At 44.4% G+C, this 18,868-nt stretch overlaps 2 protein-coding genes and 1 pseudogene across 2 annotated transcripts; 1 reads left to right on the top strand and 2 right to left on the bottom strand.

The window, feature by feature from the left end:
- The first annotated feature begins 132 nt into the window (after window positions 1–132).
- On the top strand, window positions 133–2,658 carry LOC125518575 (annotated as a pseudogene).
- Window positions 2,601–8,050, bottom strand: LOC125522572 (rac-like GTP-binding protein 4). The gene is made up of 8 exons (XM_048687624.1): window positions 7,745–8,050; window positions 7,368–7,455; window positions 7,104–7,213; window positions 6,921–6,984; window positions 5,924–5,988; window positions 5,726–5,791; window positions 5,527–5,630; window positions 2,601–2,940 (listed from the first exon to the last, which is right to left on the bottom strand). The coding sequence occupies exons 1-8, from the start codon at window positions 7,847–7,849 to the stop codon at window positions 2,901–2,903; spliced, it is 642 nt and encodes a 213-aa protein (XP_048543581.1). The 5' UTR covers window positions 7,850–8,050; the 3' UTR covers window positions 2,601–2,900.
- A 2,984-nt stretch (window positions 8,051–11,034) lies between these two features.
- LOC125519917 (protease Do-like 9) lies at window positions 11,035–18,310 on the bottom strand. The gene is made up of 9 exons (XM_048684695.1): window positions 17,635–18,310; window positions 16,634–16,833; window positions 16,325–16,505; window positions 14,567–14,758; window positions 13,288–13,520; window positions 12,450–12,551; window positions 12,269–12,319; window positions 11,621–11,725; window positions 11,035–11,546 (listed from the first exon to the last, which is right to left on the bottom strand). The coding sequence occupies exons 1-9, from the start codon at window positions 18,257–18,259 to the stop codon at window positions 11,448–11,450; spliced, it is 1,788 nt and encodes a 595-aa protein (XP_048540652.1). The 5' UTR covers window positions 18,260–18,310; the 3' UTR covers window positions 11,035–11,447.
- Between the last annotated feature and the right edge of the window lie 558 nt (window positions 18,311–18,868).

Below are 18,868 nucleotides of genomic sequence, written 5' to 3'. Positions count from 1 at the left end.
GCATGTTTGTTTAGAGAAGCGGCATTCACTAAAGACCCGGTTTAAGCATGTGTTCTACCTGAAAATAAGCAAAAAAACTACAGTTCGGGAGACTTCTAATGAATAAGGAGGAATTAATTGTTGCTTCGCTTAATGGTACAAAGGAAAAGGAAGGTGGGCAAGTCATGGGCTCATGGCGCTTCTCCAACTCCACTGAGAAAACATAGAACGCATGCATTTACTGCCGTGTTTCTCCGTTTACACTCGTCCTCCCTAAAATTTATCCAGATATATTATCTCCTGGTCATCATCCCTGCTGAGAAGAAATCACAAATCAGCAGCATTAAAGGAACAACGAGCCCAGAGACCATTGTTGGTCTTTGCACAAACAAGCTTGAGCAGGAAAAGGACAGGCCATGGGTCACGGTGAAGAGAGCCGCGCCGCTTGCCATCTGCCTCATTGCTTTGCCGGCTCTTCTGCTGATCCTGGTCGGCATGCCGTCGACGTCGAGGCTCCATTGGACAACGCTCGGTTCGACCCAAGACAAGGTAGGTAATCCAGAAAGTAGAAATGTACGCGTAATTAAGCTTTGGTCATCAGTTTACCACCTTAAATCTATAGAGTTACTTAAGCACCCATGATTTGAAGCGTTGTGGTGCTTTGGAGGTTGTGGGGTCCCTGAGTGCACTGCCTGCAAAGTTGTGTGCTATTTAGTTTTATTCCTTCTACTATTTTCCCCCCATTTTAATTCATGAGTGTTTATTCAAATTTGTGAACATTAAACAACATTTTTAATTCACATTATGTTCAGATTCATTAATAGTTATTAAATAAATATGCAAACATTTTCAATTTATGAATATTTTTTAAAATCCATGAATATATTTTAAATTGATGAACGTTTTCCAAAATCAATGGTTTTTAGGTTTACAATATTTTTAAAATCCTTGAACATCTTTTAATTAAATTAACACTTTCAAATATAAAAAAGGATAACCAATTTTACAGAGCTAGCAGTTGGGCGAGCGGAAAAAGAAGTTAAGCGGATGAGAGGAGAAGGGAGCCAAGTTGAGCAAGCGAGAACTTCATGGGGTGGCCCATGTGAGCGTTATAGCAACAAATTGACGGTTTTAGCATGGCATAGGAGCTCCCAAGAGGCTCAAACAACCAACAAAAGCTGACACAAAGGTCGAAACATGTAAATACACCACAAACACACACCAAACAACTTCACTCTTCTCTTAGCACAAATTTGTCTCTAACAGCAACACAACACAAGATATGCGAACGAAAGAAAATACCGCTAGAACATAACTAAAATACAAGCCAACACAGCTAAAATCCAAACAAAACAACCGATCACAAGAATTTATCCTGCGCGGCGAAGCGCGCGTCAGCCTCTAGTTCATTCTTAGGCGTGGTGGGAATACAGTCGGGAAGAAATGGGACGTGTAGGCGGGCAGATGGATAAGTGAACCACATGGCCCGATCTACAGTAACCTGACGTTCCCAACCATCCCCGACTCCAAAAATTGCCAGAAATACGGCAAGGATCCACGCGACTTCTACTGGCGTTGGCGACCAGCCGGGTGCGAGCTACCGCGGTTCGCACCGGCGAGGTTCCTCGGCGTCGTCCGCGGCAAGCGGCTCGCCTTGGTCGGCGAGTCGCTGGCGCGCAACCAGATGGAGTCTCTTCTCTGCCTCTTGTCTCAGGTACGCATTCACATGCACTCATTGACAATAAACATTCCAAGATCTCACCGACGTTCAGTGGAGTCTCAGTTGGTTGGCTTAATCGTCATGCATGCAGGCCGAGGCTCCCACGGACGTACACGCCGACGCGTCCGACAATGTCCGGGCATGGCACTTCCCCGCGCACGACTTCGCGCTCATGGCGCTCACGACACGGTTCTTCGCGCACGCCGACCCGGCCGTCGGTACCGACGGGAAGCCCACCGACTCCTTCGACATCCACCTCGACAGGCTCGACGCCGTCTGGCGGAGCCGCCCGCCGGAGCTGGACTACGCCGTCCTCTCGGGCGGTAACTGGTTCTTGCGCGTCAACTATTTCCTGGAAGACGGCCGCCGCGTCGGGTGCGCCGGCTGCCGCGGCGCCGCCTCCAACCTCACGGACTTCGGCGTCACCGACGGAGTCCGACGCGTCGTCCGGGCGGCGCTCGAGGGCATCGCCCGGTGCCGAGAGTGCAAGCCCGGCCTCGTCACGCTCGTGCGCACCTACACGCCGAGCCAGTTCGAGCACGGCTCGTGGTTCGACGGCGGCTACCGCAACAGGACGCGGCCGGCCGTCGGAGGAAGGTGAGGTCGCCTTGGAGGGAGCCGGGTGGGAGCTGAGGCGAGTGCAGAGAGAAGAGATGCGGAGGGCGAGGGAGGCGAGCGGGAGCCAGAGGTTCTTGGGAGTGATGGACGTGACCAAGGCCATGATGATGCGTCCAGACGGCCACCCTGTATTTGTTTGTTCACTGTGTGTTGCATTGTGACTTTGTGAGCCACCAACCCAGATCGAAGTTGATACGTAGTAGTATCAGCAAAAAGAACATAATTATACTCCTGAATCACAAGATACATTCGGTATCACGAGAAGGAAGCGATTCTTTTGGAATGATGAAAGGAAGATCCCGGCATTGCTCAAGCTGTACCAAAACATTCCTAAATTTGTTACAAGCACCAATGCACCAAAGTAATCTAGCTACCTCCAGTAGTTGATTGGCTGATTGCAAAACATGAGATATACACACACTGCAAAGTGCAAAACATGACATAAAAAAACTACCACCTCTGTAAACTTTCATAAGGCGTTTTAGGACACTACTTTAGTGACCTAAAAACGTCTTAACAAGTTTACAGAGGGAGTACACAAGCTGCCGCAAATAACTCCCTGATCACCATGGAAGGCCTTTGATCACTTGAAGCATGCCAGTCTCCTTCTAGACAGGACACCCCTGCAACCGTAACGAAAAATGCTTCAGTCTTTACAAGTGATTTTGTGCACGGTATGTTCAGGAAACCGATTCGCATTGTGTTCCTTATTCCTTAATTTCACAAATAAGTTTTAAAATGGGGCGCATGGGTCCAGACCATGGGAGTTCAGAGTCCACTACAGGGCTTTACTAGACATTCAAGAGTGGTCTATTCTATGAACTCGTCCTACTTCTGTTAGGTATCGATAAAGGATCAGTTTTACCAAATGGCGGGTGAACATGCACAACCTAAAAAAGTGAGCAGTGCATTTAGCAATTGCAGAATCCTATATACCTAAGAAATTTATCCCCACTAACTAATTTATCTTAACATACAGCTACTCCAACTCAGCAAGGTCGCCACACGTACGTCCGTTTGTCTAACATGCAGCCATGTCATGCGTTTGTTTGCAGCCGTTGACAACTAGGCATTTTTTTTAATGGGCTGCCCGGTCCAATAAATTGGCCAGTAACTGCATTAGGGTCGATCGATCAGACTTCCATCTTTCCTTACTGCAAGTCCGCTCGCTGTCGCTCTCTCTTCCGTTTGTTGCCGCCATGATCAACAGGCTCTCCACTCACGACAATGAAACGGCAGCCACACATGCATATGAAACGACAGGATTAATCGGCCCTAATTTTCTCACCTTCAGTTCTATATTTAACTGACCGAATCTTCCCCACGACTGCTACTCATCTTCTCCACGGAATTTACTCTCCCCCCTATATGAAACACCTCTCCCTCTGCAGTCTGCACGTTCTCCACCAAATCTTACTCCTCCACCTCCCATTGCAGAAATAATCGATGCAACTGCTCCCCGATTCATTGTGGGTGGCTTGGCGACTCTTACTTGCTATATATACTATGGGTCCTTGGCCAGTCTTGCCTCCCAGAGTTCAACTCGGCGCCTAGGAGGAATAGGTCAGAATGATTCCATGTAAGAGATTCTAGCTCCTGCCCCGCGTCTGATTTATTGATCACCTTACTTCTTCCTGGAGCCTGGAGCAAGGGGAGATTAACGGATGTGTTTTTTGGTTGAGGACTTAACAGAAACATTAAAAAATATGTTGCCTGATCCTTGAGGGACATCCTGGCTGTGATAAAGATGTCAGTCAGCAAGTGCTGGAAGGTGAAGGAAGAACCATGTAAACAGGACGATTGACGAGGTACCAACTGAACATGTACCAGGAATTTACCATATAAGTTATATACTAGATACTAGATTAATTTGATGCTTCTTTTATCTGGAGCTTCATCATTTGGTTATCTTGCCGAACCCTTCTGTTTACAAGATTTGGCAAAATTGATGTCCGGAAAAGTACTTCACAGGGTTTCGCTGTTCAATGAGGTCATGGCATCCAACCCCACTGGCTGCTTCTGAAAACTGCTACAAGCGTATGCATCTTAATAGGTTAGTTGGGTTCATGAGGTCCCCTGAAATCTTCAATGCTGTGGTATGATATCTATCTATTTCTGAACAACCATTTGATAATTCTTTTGAGACTTTTCCGTAGTTAGTAAGCAAGTCTTTTAGTTAATGTAGCAGTTCATTATTTGCAATGCTGGAACTGAAGGAGTTCAATTATTTTTTGATCTATATATTTATCTTATAGATTCTCATCTATCAATTTAATTAGAACCACATGAACAATTTCTGGTTTCTCTTTTCTTGATATGTCCTCTATCCATCTTGCAAGTATATACTTTCTTTTCCTTTGCCATTTCTAAGTGTGATGCGTACATCCAAGAAGTGTGCAATTTCAAAAGTTTTCCTCGCGTCACTAAATCTGAACAGACACACTACCAAGTGTCTTATTCCTACAATATATGGTTATATTCGTCGTACAATCATGTATTAAGCTCATCTCTCTTTTCTATCAGCTAACCAATAGCTCATTAACAGTAACATAAATAGGTGTCAAACTGCCGCAAGCAAAAATTGAAGCGGCATACAGACATGCGTATTTTTCGGTATGATGAACAGGTTGTCTTTCTGGCCAGTAAATTTATTTTACTGTACCAGTCGTTTATTCTAGAGGTACTTATATTCTGAGATCTGGAGCGATGTCTCTTTGCAACAAATTATGCATAGCAAAATAATTTGTATGTATGAAATTGAATTATTATTTTTTGAGGATGAAATTGAATTATTTTGTAGTACAATAAACTTCGGATCATCGCCAGACAAGTAAATTATTTTCTTATGGGTCAGCATCTATATATGAAAAAGAATCATTTGCAAAAAACCTTCTCTTTATACATTTTACAATTGTAGATTGCGCAACCTCACAAAGATCCTACTACAGTGATAAAATCCATTTCCTTTTTCATATCTTATGTACACTCCAACAATGCACCTCATGAATCTTAACAATTTTGCATACTAATATCTCGCAGCAACGCGCGGGGTATCATCTAGTTTTTCTAAAAATATTAGCAATCATACATGCTGACTGAAAATAAAAATCTTTCAGCGGTATTAAGAAAAAGGCAACAAAAGCTTTATAAGCGCGGTCATAAAAAAGGCGGAGCGAGCAAACAACAACAGCAAAGTTATATTTACTCACAATGATGCACATCCTTGTCGTGCTTTCTTCTTCCTCCGTTCCCTCTGCTTTGTTGGAGGCTTGATCACTACCTTGATGGCAGCATCAAACACAGCTTTTACATTCTGCACAATAATCCAATCCAGAATTTAAAGAGGATGCATCCAAAATGTAACAGGGGTTTATGTAAGCCTTCAGAGAGCAACCACAAGAAACTAACCTGCTGTGTCTTTGAGCTGCATTCGACGTAACAGGTTGCGCCGATGTGCTTGCGGAGTTCCTCCCCCTACGAGGTAAGGGTGGAAAGAAGAGTAAAGAAACATTGAGATGATGGAGTATCCTCATTTCACATAGTGGCCAACGGTAAACATTTTCCGGCCTTCAGGTAACCATGGTGTATGGGGACCGGGGATAGTACCTGAGCTGTAGTAACAGGCACCACGCCAGGGTGGTCAAGTAAGTATTGTTTGTCTTCGCGGAGATCTGTATGTAGGCAATATAATGATTGACAAAAATTATATGATGGTCAAAACTAAAATTATATGAGATGTATTAAAAGGCTTGCAATATATGATTGCAGGTACTGTATTTTAAAAACAACAAATAGTTTCTGTGTGATTTCCATAGTATTTGCAGGAAACAAGTTCAGGTGTTTAACAAGAGTTTATCTTGCCTGATCAATCAGCCTATGTGTCACAATATTAACACTGCACAAGCATCTTTAAGTGCTACCGCTTGACGGGCATATATGGAAAGGAAATCAGCGTAGGGGGGAAACTCATCCTTTGAGCAACCACTTGAGACTTGACGCCCTGACAGTCAACTCATCTGGGTGGTATATTATGAAGTTGCTCGAATTTTGGATTTGAATTCAAATGGCGGCATTCCAAGATTTTCAAAATCTCAGCAGGAGCAAAAATGGATAACAGAAATCCAGATTGTTTTCCTTGCTTCGTATTACAGTCCTAGAAGCTATCACTTCAACAGTTTTTTCTTCTTCTTTTTTATTTGAAAAAATAGATACTATTTTCTTACGCCAACCCATTCGCAAAGTGCGATGGAAGGAGAAAGCAATCCCTCTTCTCAAGCAAGAAGTGATCCATAAGAAACTATCATCTGGGCCACTAATTGCTGAACCTGGCAACGAACTGAGTAACATATTCATTTGCTCCAATCATGCACTAGTACCATTTATCCTTTACTTTTGGTAGCATTTAAACATATACCGCAATAACTAGTCTGACCATAGTCCAGGAAACATCACAAGGAAGGCAAGCATAGTATTTCCAACAATGAAAAGACAAACAAGATCCTAGCCACTACCAACAAGGCAGCAACGTACAAACCAAACATCACGGACAAATATGCAGCCAAATGGAAAAAGTGCTTCCCTTGACAGCAGTCACACAACTCACCATATTTTGTACCAACCAGCACTATCGGCACGCTGGGTGCATGGTGCTGAAGCTCCGGTAGCCACTGAAAGAGAAAATAAACAAGCACGGGATAAAACGAACCAACTGAATGAATAGCTAAACCATCGTCGATCCAAGATGGTATAGAACTACTACTAGTAGTGTGGAATAATAGATACGCACCTTCTTCATGATGTTCTCGTAGCTGGCGCGGCTGACGAGCGAGAAGGCGAGCACGAAGACGTCGGCTCCCCGGTAGCTCAGCGGTCTCAGTCTGTTGTAATCCTCCTGCCCTGTGGACAAATTGAGCTCCACACAATAAGACCACCAATAAAATCCTGTGGCAGCTTTCACAGAGTGATGTAATAACTATATATACAAGACATGGAAGGAAACTGCAAATGTGGAGCAGCGAAACAAAACAGGCAGCATGGATAAGTAAATAACCTGCAGTGTCCCAGAGGCCCAGGTTCACGGTGGTGCCGTCCACCACCACGTTCGCGCTGAAGTTGTCGAACACGGTGGGCACATAGTCCTGTAATAAAAAGGCCCAGCACGAGCAAAACAGAGGTTCAAAATATTTACTCCCGGAGGTGAAATTTTAGCAGCGATTTCAAAATTGTATACACAAACAAGTAGGCAAGAGACACTGGACGAGGGTCCTCGGTCGGGTTCAAGAACGGGCAAGGGCGAATCCATCAAACCGGACCAGGATGCAAATGGGGGAAATCCTGAGCCCAGCAGCTGGTGTTTCCTGGAACCCAAGAGAGCCCGAAATTTGTACCCGGAAGACGGAGAGAGAGATGGGAGGGTGTGGGCATTACGGTGGGGAACTTGTTGCTGGTGTAGCAGATGAGCATGCAGGTCTTGCCGACGGCGCCGTCGCCGACCGTCACGCACTTGATGAACCGGGAGGCGCTGGACGCCATGCCGGCTAACTCGACAAAATGGAAGGAGAACCAACTGAAGCGGTAGCAGAGTCTAGCAGAGCAGAGGAATGGGGGAGCTGAGAAGTGAGTGAGTGGTTGGTTTGCTCTTGGTTGTGTATCGTGCCGTGGTGGCTTCTTGGCAAAGGGAGGTTGAAGAGGGAGGTCACCGTCACACCCTTCTCCACTCTCTCTATCTAGCCTCTCAGACCGCCTCTCTCTCTCTCTCTCTCGTCTCCTTTTTTATTTTTGCAAGTTTGCGTGCTGGTGCCGCGCTCTGTTTCATATGCTGTGGCCTACTTGATCTGGCCCGGATCCTCTCGTGGCCTTGCTGAATGGGGTCTACCGATGTTGTAGCAGCATTTTATGATGCTGGATTATGTTACTGATTATGAGTTGTGCTGCCTCGTGTGGGTCTTTTTTTTTCACGAAATAGTTCTTTCAAGATCGTCTATTCATGGCATGGTTAATAGAGAAGCACACTCGGTACCTCTTAATACTACTCTAAACGCTTTTATATTTGTTTACGGAAGAAATACTACTTAATTTTTACTCAATAAACAGCTGCGACGTGACATTCATGTCGTGTCAAATAAACTCGGCCTGGAGATCTTTGATATTTGGGCAAATCTTGCAATCCAACCATAGATGTTTTTCAATCACAAGTATGGTGTCCATGTCTCGCATTGCATGTGAGGCTGCACGTAGCTCCGCCGTGGTCGGCGCCTAATTTGACTGCAACCGCATGCATGGCAACGGCTGCAGGACAGGTACGTGCGTCCGTCGTGGCCGGTGGCCGGTGGCGGTGCGCGTTTGGCAGCAGCGTCACATGCCGCCGGCGCGCACGTACGCCTGCTTTGGCATGCCATGTGATGTCCCTGCCCATCAAACGGGCATGGTGCTGTGGCAGGCCGCGGTGCTGCCACCACCACCTCTCAGTCACACCGTCGAAGCTCCTAAGGCCAACTCCACCGAGCGGCCCGACGTCCGTTTTATCCGAATTATGTCCGTTTGAATAGGGCAATGGCGTCGTATCCGGAATGTTTCTGAGATGCGGTGGCAGACGGCCCAACGCGCGGACGCATCCCGGCCGCATCATGTCCGCGTACTTTTTTCTTTGCAAGGCCTTAAAAAAATTCATCATTCATTTTTGATACATGGGAATACATCATCACATTTTGACTAAAAAAGTAAAACCAAAAAAAACAAGAACCATAAGAATACATTTTAGAAGATATCCAACTTCCATAACAGCTCCTGTAAGTTGGATTAGTGCATTCTCGATGCATTCATTGTTGATCTGCGGAGAAGGCTCGATCTTGCGTGCTTCTTTCTTCTTCGAGTCTAAAAAAGTAGAGGTTGTTTCCTCGCATCTAGTCTCGTGTCTAGCCTCTAATCTAGCAACAAGTGCACTTGTCTCATCTACAGCCTCTATGTAGTTAAAAGTGCACGAACATCTACTAAATTGCGTTCTATCAATATATCGATGTACTCTTCTTCCCAATATCAAAACTTGCATCCATGCTACACAATAAAATTTGAAGTTAGCACAACTAGTCAAATCTAGAGCACAAACCGAAGCTCAAAAGAGCACATACCCCATCATTTTTTTTTGAACACAGTACAGACCACATACCCCATCGTTTAAGCACTTGATGAACACCCATCCGGGATGTTCCGGCGTTGTGGACACGCGGCGCACGACCTTCTTTGGGCAGTGGTCGCACTTAATGAGTGGCAACGGTACACCGACGAGCTTTTGGGCTAGCACTGAGCCCGGCCGACCGCCATTCGGGTATCTGCCGGCGGACTACCGACGGTGTAGATCCGAGCGGCTAGAGGACGAGCCACTGCCTGCATGTGGCCTTGCGGCCCTGCCAGGGCCTTCCGGCCCGGTGCCTGGCCAGTCCATGGCGCGGCGCGGCCTCCCACAGCCGGGCGAGCTCAAGACCGACCGGATCCGCCGCAAATCCGGTCGGCGGGCGCGCAAATCAGGTGGCTGTGGTTGGGTAGCTCGGGGCACCGAGGGGAAGGGGCTGGGCGACCGCGCGTCCGAGTGGCACAGCTGCAATGGCAGCGGCGACGAGGGAAAAAGTGGGGAAGAGTGGAGGGGGTGCGGCCGGCGCGAGGGAGGGGACGGATAGAAAAAGGCGTCCCCGTGCCACTGACCGGCCGGCCAGGGGAGGACACGCGCAGACGGCCCGAGCGTCCGCGTGCTGTCCGTTTCACCCCAAAAGCGGCGTAAATTTGGGCCCGGGATGGGTCAAAAGTGAACAGAAAACGGACAAAAGTCCGTTTGCACTCACGCGCTGGGCCGTCTGGTTCGTTCATTTTACCCCAAACGGACGTGTGCGGACAGGATGGGTCGCGCGGTGAAGTTAGCCTAATATCCCGTGTGTTGGGAACAAAAGTTTCTACGCACTCCTGCAGGGAAGGGGTGAAAATGGACAAGCCTAACCTTTTTTTAAAAAAAAATAGTGGAAAATAACCCAATTCAAAAGTAGTTAATAAAATGATCTACTCGCATCACACCCAAAGCTAGAGCGCCATGACAGATAGCATGATGTCCTAACCCGGTGCGCCATGGCTCCCGGGGCTAGGGGTCATGGCGCTCTGGGCACCTAGGGCGCCACGTTAGAGGTTTACAGGTCTCCCTTGAAGATGCCCTTATCTAGCATATGACGCCTCAGCCCGAGACGTTATGCAAAGTGGGTCATTTATGAAAGAAAATGGATCCAATTTATTTTGTGCCGGAGTTCTAAAAAGGGAGTAAATTTGTCTATTGTCATGGAAAAGGGAAACAGTGGCCAAGGGCTATTTTTGGTCAGATTCTTTGCAGGACAAAATTGCACTATATCTGTCCCGTATGTATGGATACCAGCTGTTGTGATGAAGCATTTCGTTCACTGCCAAACATTTGCACAGACTGGATCGACGCAACTCTGGAACGAAAGGGATGGGAATCATACAGGACACCTACCAGAATCATGGCAAGTAGGTACGGCGGATTTGCTTCCACGGGAAGGGATGACCAAGGAAAAAGGCTCGTCAAAAACACGCATCGCCGTCGACGAGGGTCCAAAACTGCACCAGACCTGTCACTTGTGCTCGAAGGCAGGCTCTCTTTACAAGCAACAGGCACGACAACCACCAAAACAAAACTTTGGTAGAAAAAGACACATGAGTACTCCAGAAAAGCAAATAATTGGTACGATAAAAAAGTATCGCTAGCTGAGTAAAAGATTGCAGAGGTTTAAAGTGAATACATCACGGCAAACATGACGATACGGATACGGGTACGCAAATGCAACGAGTTTCCAGGTATTCATTCAATAAATCAAATGAGAACAAAACTTCGATTGCTGCTATTCTACAGGTTTCTCGGTTGCTCGGTGCCGCGTGCATTTTCAACCTTAGCCAGTGAGGATGCGAGCGATGTTGGCCACCATTCGCCTTTTTTGCTGAACCATAATGCTCTTCCACGTCCAAAACTTCAGCAGCACTCATTGCTGCAGAGGGGTTTCTCGTGCACTTGGCATTGTATAAGCCAACCGGGATTGTGTGCCAACTGGGATTGTATCGGCAACCACCGTGCTTTTACTCAGGCCTTCAGGTCATCTGACATCGCTGAAGGTATGCAGTGTGTTGTTAGAATGTCCTGAGTAGCAGCCCTAGCTGTTTTCGTCTCGAGAACGACAACCTGCCAAATCATCCGACGGTTACTTCCAACTTGACATTCAACAGAACGTTATAAATAGGTGGCAATTTAACTACCTGGTCGTAATCCATGTCAAATTTTAAGAACTCCTCATTGCAATCTTCCACCATGGTCGCCAGCTGCTTCAAATTATTTACTGGTTTCCCATTGAACGCACGCACCTATATTGATAACAAAAAAGGCAGATGATAATAAGGGCACATTATTATGCACTGCTAAAAAAAGAGTGTTAAGTTTACTACATGCCTTGGAGAATGGTATGTAAACTAAGAATGTCTTAAAGGTTCACTAAATTTAGTACCAATGCTACAATTTTGCCTCTGAAAGACACGCGTTCAATCATTCCACTTCAGAAAGAACAACATTCCTCTTATCTTGGCTGCTAATTCTTGTTATACTAGCAGAACTTCCAAAAATATGTTGGTGCTTTTGAGACAACAACAACCATGTTCATACCATTTTCTCATGTCCAATCTTAATGCTTACATGTTAAAATTATACAAATATTCAGAGTAAGAGTTTAACTGGCATGCAAGAGAAACTGGCATAGAAAGAATGCTAAGGATTAATTAGTGCAGCAGGACAATAATACTTCATGTGAGTACAGACACACCAATTTAGTTCTTGAACTGCATATGTAGACAAAACTTTGAAAAATTGAAACTCAAACTAGGAATATCCACATGGAGATCACCCATAACTACCTGAGTATTGACAAGTTCTTCATAACCAATATTGATATCTGCCACAAGCACCTACAAGATCATAAAATTGGTATCAAATGGTAATTCTATCAAACTTTAACGCAAAGCAAGATGGATGGGCTTGTGCCACATAGCATGAAAACTTTCATAGCCGGTGGTTAATAGAAAGGGCTTCACAGACCTGTGAGACCACCACAAGCTGCTCATCAGGTGATTGCGCCATTGCATGTAAATGCTTGTCCAACAACTTGACGGGGGCATCAAATTCGTAATCTTTTCCATACTGATCATCAAGCATTCTAGTTAGTTATACAATCAAAATTGCTACCATAATTTTTTTAAGTGAAATAGGATTCAGGCACAATTATGGGTGACATGGACATATTAGCAGTGTGCATTCAAAATTCAAAGTATAGTGCTTCCAGGTTACCATGACAAACACTTAAAAACAAGACATATAGCAGTGTGCATTCAAAATCAAAGTATAGTCCTTCCAGGCTACCATGCCAAACACTTAAAAACAACTTGGGACAAGCAACATGTCGTTCTGGTGACAATACTTATTGCATACAGAGAAAAAACAAAATACTCCCTCCGTCCAGAAATACTTGTCGGAGGGAGTATCTAGAATGGATGAACTAAAATACATCTAGATACATTCATTTCTCCAACAAGTATTTTCGGACGGAGGGAGTAGTCGGTGCAACCATGACATCATGTTTATTGTTCAAGCATGACAAGCATACATGGCAATTTGCTACATTAGGAAAAGACACAAACAGTTGTCAAAGCTTAGTGCACATACAGAATAAACATGTACATAATTATTTTTATGTTCTCAAAACAAAACAAGATGGCAACTTTCAAAGATTTTTTTAACAAAATTCCAAAATTAAGGATATCTTCTGTAAAGCAGTACTTCCCCTGAAGTGTATCTACGGAGACAACCAAATAAGAATATAATATTTTGGTTACTATTTCATGCCTAGGGCAGAGGAGAGAGGGCAAAGACGACATACCTCGGATCGAAGATATGGAACAGATACGACCATAAAAACAAAGCCTGCAACAATGTAGTATGACGGTGGCCTGCCCTTTATATGAGCTGGAATGAGCTTTTTGTGGATTGATAGCTTTATGTTGAATTCATGAATTTTTGAACTCCGGAGAACTTTGACACGTGCCTTCTCACCAGTATACTTCTGTGAAACTAGGTAACTGAAGCCAATGCGCTCTCCATGCCTGAATGGAACTGGGTGACCAAGAAAAAGAAAAGTAAGCAAGTGGAAGCATTTTCCTTGACTAATAAGCAGGACTTTATCTGGGAAACATGCAATTGTGTATTTTAATCGAATGAAAACGTCCGAGTATACTTACTCCGGTATTCTTATTACTGCTTAAAAATCCATCAGAAAAAACTACTTTCCAACCTGAACTTTGGCAAGAGATATCTTCTCTACCATAAAATCTAAAACTGTTTGAATTGCAACCTCAAACTATTGAAACCGTCTGCTTTTCACCCTTGGCTGGTCTCACAAGTAATCTTCGGTGACATGCATGCCACTACCATAAATAAAACAAACACTACAACAGAAAACAGTCTAAAACAAACTCCACCATTCAGATAAAAAGCTTCCACAAAAAATGCAAGGAATGGAAGAAACATTGGTCAACAAGATCAATAACAGAAACACCGTGACATGGGAATGGCACGGCAGTGCTGCGGTGGACACATGGCATCCACATCAGCCAATATCACTTGCAAAACCACCTGAGGGTGAAAAACAGGAGGATTTCGGAGTTTGAGGTAGCAAATCTGGGAGTCTTATAGTCCGGGTGTTAAAAATGAACTTTTGACGAGTTTGGGGCCAAAAGGTGGACTTCTTATATATTATCTGACAGGTGTATTTGCATAAAACAACAGTGATCAGACTAGTGATATTTACGCAAATCAACTGGGGAAGTAGTAATGAGTGGTATCAGATGGCTAATACTAGTGATGTGGAATTCATTTTCAACACAAAATTGACCCATCTCAAAGTTTTAGACCGTATATAGTGTTATATGCACAGAAGGAATGGCATTATTTATGGTCATAAGAGAGTTTCATTCGATGACCCTACTTAAAACAAACACTTTGTATTTCATTGAAATGAGTAGTACAACCTATAGCCAGAACTGGAAGTTACAGCCACTAAAGTCTAAAGCAGATAAAATAGAATATGTGACATGAAGTGATCAACAATGCATGATAATACGTAGATACATGTATAAACTATGACAGAAGCTATAACAAACCTGTGCCATCGTTGGCGATGTCAATACCATCAAAGCTAAGAATAATATCAGAAGGTTGCATGCATCCAGATTCAGGAGCAGTTGGTTCAATTCTTCTGATACGAACACCCTTTTGGTCAGATTTCATTCCCATTGCCTTACGGAGATCAGGATTTTCCATTTTCTGCCATTCTATCCCAAGTATAGGGAAACCTGGCAGGAGAATGCAGGCAAAAGGTAAGCCAGTTGGATGCAAAACAAAGAAGATTATACATGTTGAAAACACATACCAGATTACCAATTATAACCTGGATATTAATAAAAGAGACCTAATTAGCACAGAACGTTTTTTTTAAACAAAAGCAAGCCCTCCATCCATCAAAACAAAAGCAAGCCCTTCATCCATCAAAAGATTGACGAGGTTATAAGAGAAAAAAAAACACTAGACTGTATAGGGTACAACACTCTGTTCAGCATTGAATTTAAAATATCTTTTAAGCTACTCATACAGGCAATGCATGTACAATGTGCACCAGGAGCACCTGTGATGACATGCAGTGCATAAGAATAATTTCCAGGTGAACACAAACAATGTCAAAGGAAGAACTAAGGGGCTGCTTAAGTTCCATGCCCCTGACAGACAAAGTTTTACCTAACATTCACCAGACTTCCCTATGATTCCGGTAAGCTCCTTCGACTTTGGCTCTTAAGTTCATTGTGGAGCCAAACGTGGCTGAAAACAGTGAAGCCAATTTGACCACCAGGTTTTGTAACACCAGTTTAGCCAAGCAGGCACTTCATTGGGAACAAAACAAACCAAACAAGCTCTACCTCATCTAGTTGGTAATTTTATATTCTTGCCTATAAGCAGAGTATTTTATAGGATGCTCGCATCTGAATGCATTAGATAAATAAATGTTCAATTTCTATTTATAATCAATTAATCATGTAACATCCAACAATGTCATATTCCCGTCTGTATTTGGCTAATAAAATATGTAAATGAAAATGGAAAGGGCACTACTCGGTCTGTCTCCACTAGTCCCAGCCACATCTGCTAGGTTACTTTAGTCATTTGGGTCAAAAACTAGCATCTCAATGTTGGACAAACCTATCTCGCCACTTTGACTGACATCAACCGCAAAACTAAAAAACGAGCCTAAAGGAAGTGTATCGAAACAAAAGAGGGACATTTCCAGTGGAAAAAAAATCATATGTCCCCCTGTATTAGTGAATTATTTGCGAAACTAACAGTTTTTAGCAAACATTTGACAGTGCTAACCAACAATGAATAAATTACATCACATTCACACCTCAAGAGGTTACATTCTACAGTGTTAAAAACACCAATTGTGCATACTACATAGTGTTCAAAATATGGCTTCAAAGTTTACTTGAATCCCATAATACGGTTAAGACACTGTTTCCCTGGAATAAAAGTTTGTTCCTCTGTAATTTATGGTCAACACTGAAAATTCTAGACCATGCCTGTCGAATGAGGAACTTATAACTGATAAGGATAACAATCACACCAGTCCTTTTGCAATGATAATTACATGGAAGCTGATAGAACTCACAGAAGAAAGTGAGACTAAGACAAAGTTATTAAAATAAACAGACTGCTTTTGCAAATATTAAAAAAATCAAAATATATTTACATATATGTCTGCATAAGATGTTCCAGCATAAACCCTTTTCATTCATGCACCATCAAGATACACCTTAAACATGGTTTACAGAACTTACAGCATATATAAGCAACAACAGAATAAGAATTACCTGTGTACTCTCCAGATTTCTCATAGTCTTGAATGAAGTGCTTAATAACCGGGGTGGGTATAACATAACCTATGTTTTCTGCATCTTCGTGTTTAAGAGATTGAAAAGCTATACCAACGCATTTTCCCTGATCATTAAAAGCAGGGCCGCCAGAGTTTCCTGAATTTATAGCTGCATCTATCTGTTCATAAGTAACAACCAAGGTTACAGATGTTCATAGAGAGGGCTAATTATAATTCCATGATTACAAAAACAACATACAGAAAAAGAAAGACAACTAAAGCATGCACATTGTCTGGAAAAATATACCTGTAGTCCAAGAAGTTCTGTAGAACCATGAACATATGAGAGTATTTCTATCCTAGATACTACACCACTTGTCACAGAAATTGTATCTCCTCCAATAGGGTAACCAACAACAGTGACAGCATCCTGAAGTGCTGGCAGCAATCCAAACTCCAGCGGCAGAACTCCTTTCCAGAATTCATCGTCATCAACGGTTAACATTGCTGAAATGGAAAATTGGAAAGGTCGGTTGTGATTATCAGATCATGTAAGAAAGTTGCTCCTTGAGTTCATTAATCGATAACTTTGTTTGTTAGAAAAAGGTGCAAATTTGACAATGACTGCATGAATGCTTAGTCCAGTCTAGCTTGTTGCCCTTTAATGTTTGTAAAGTCATCCTACTTACCCACCATGTGTCTCCATACTACTTCTGTTGTATTATGCCCTCCATTTTTCAAGAAAATACTCACAATAATCCACATATCCAAGCAGTTTCTGAGAACACCAGTATGTTTATGACAATCAAAATCCCTGGCTGCTAAAACTAATCATATGGGATTGCACTGCTCAAGTACATGACAGCATCAGCCAGTTTAGTCTAGATTGACCCCTGTTTGAAAACAATATTATGATCCAAATCCACCAAAACAGTGGCTCTCTCCCACCTTTCTTTTTAGAGTACACATACAGAGTTCACAACATTAAACAAGATCACCTTTTCTGGCATAAGCATGTTCCGATTTGCAGAGAACAAAGCATAAATAATCTGCCTGTTCCACAAAAGTCGAATTTTGCCAGCTCTGCGGTGCATACTGCATTTCTGTAATTGCAAAAGCACATAATGGTGTACTAAATTAGACGACCTAATACCACAAACATTGGCATTCCTTAGACAGTGCAAGAGACCCACATGCCATCATAACAGATGATTCACAAGCACAAGCAGAGAACTCTTATAGGTTTGTCAAGTTCATAGCATTTCGCGGGCTAAAACAGGTAAAAGGGGCGGGTATGGGCATGCATACCAATGTCGCATTCGTTGCCGATGGCAAGGACGGTGGCGAGGTACTTGGTGTCTGAGCCGCGCTTCTTGAGCTTGACTTGGGTGTAGTGCTCGACGGAATGGGCGTTGGTGAGCACCCTGCGGCCCCCAATGATGAAGCCGCTGCTGCTGGAGCTGTACTGCCTCTTGCGCTGCCATGGCATTGAGAAGTTCGGCTCCGTGTGCACGCAGAAAACCTTTACCACGGCGTCCATGGACGGCATCACCTTCGCCACCTGCTCCCACCGCAACGGCTCCACCGCCGGGACCTCCACCTTCATGTTGGCCGCCCCCTTGGGCGCGCGGGATGGGGGGGCGCGGAGGGCGGCGTCGGCATCTGACGGGAGCTCGTGGCGGCCGCGTCGGGACTTGCGGTGGCCGCGGGTTCCGGAGGAGGAACCTGGCTCCGGGGTGTCGGCGGCGGCGGCGAGGGGGGACGAGGGGTGGTCGTTGTCAGGGGAGGCGGCGGGCGGCGGCTTGGGCTTGCGGCCGCGCTTGGGCTTGGGCGAGGGGGCGGAGTCGTGGGTGCCGTTGTCGGGGGCGGCGGCGGCGGCCGGCGGCTTCGGCTTGCGGCCGCGCTTGCGCTTGGGAGCGTCGTGGTTGTCCATTGTCTGACGACCTAGGGTTTCATGGAGGTGGGAGGCAAAACGTAGTACAAAAAGGGAGCGCAACGGGTCGGGCTTTGGCTCGGTCGGTACTACATGGTTCGGTCTGGTTCGAGTCTCGGGGTCGAGCCCAAAGTGTATAATTCTTTTCTTTTTTTGAGAATCTAGAATTCTTCTTTCCAAAGCTTGGAGTGGATGAAATTTTCGTACATCAAAAAATAGTGCAAATGAGTCATAATAAGGAAAAGAATCATATACCAGTGCTAATTTTTAATCATATGACTCCAAACGAACCGGATAAGAAATTTTGAATAAAGAAATTCTTCTATGCTTTGGATAATTGCTAACGAATTAATTGATACAATCTCCGTACAATCTCACAGCTGCCGCATCCCATAAAAAGCTAGGGTTCCTCTACCCCCACCGCCGGTGTTGCCACCGATCCACCTTGTCTCTAGTGGCCTTAGCCCCTAGGGCCATGGTGTCGTGGTGGCCCCCGGCCCTTGCCGGGGGAATGGATCTTGCTTTGTTTTTAGGTGTTTTTGTGAGTTCATTTAGAGTTTGTGTCTTGCTTGGGAAGATGAGATGGTGGTGGTTCTCTGAAGATGGAAT

The sequence above is a fragment of the Triticum urartu genome, chromosome 7 (assembly GCF_003073215.2).
Source record: "Triticum urartu cultivar G1812 chromosome 7, Tu2.1, whole genome shotgun sequence".
NCBI lineage: Eukaryota > Viridiplantae > Streptophyta > Magnoliopsida > Poales > Poaceae > Triticum > Triticum urartu.
This window is presented reverse-complemented; position numbering and strand designations above follow the sequence as displayed.

Bases quoted from the DNA above. Each gene is read 5' to 3' on its own strand.
- LOC125522572 (XM_048687624.1), bottom strand. From the start codon at position 7,849: ATGGCGTCCAGCGCCTCCCGGTTCATCAAGTGCGTGACGGTCGGCGAC. The intron at 7,214-7,367 runs GTTATTTACTTA...ATTTGTCCACAG, and splicing joins GGGCCTCTGGGACACTGCAG to GGCAGGAGGATTACAACAGA. The intron at 5,792-5,923 runs GTACTATCCCCG...CTTACCTCGTAG, and splicing joins TGCCTGTTACTACAGCTCAG to GGGGAGGAACTCCGCAAGCA.
- LOC125519917 (XM_048684695.1), bottom strand. From the start codon at position 18,259: ATGGACAACCACGACGCTCCCAAGCGCAAGCGCGGCCGCAAGCCGAAG. The intron at 16,834-17,634 runs GTATGCATGCCC...TTTCCATTTCAG, and splicing joins CGGCAACGAATGCGACATTG to CAATGTTAACCGTTGATGAC. The intron at 14,759-16,324 runs GTAATTCTTATT...TTCTCCTGCCAG, and splicing joins GAAATCTGGAGAGTACACAG to GTTTCCCTATACTTGGGATA.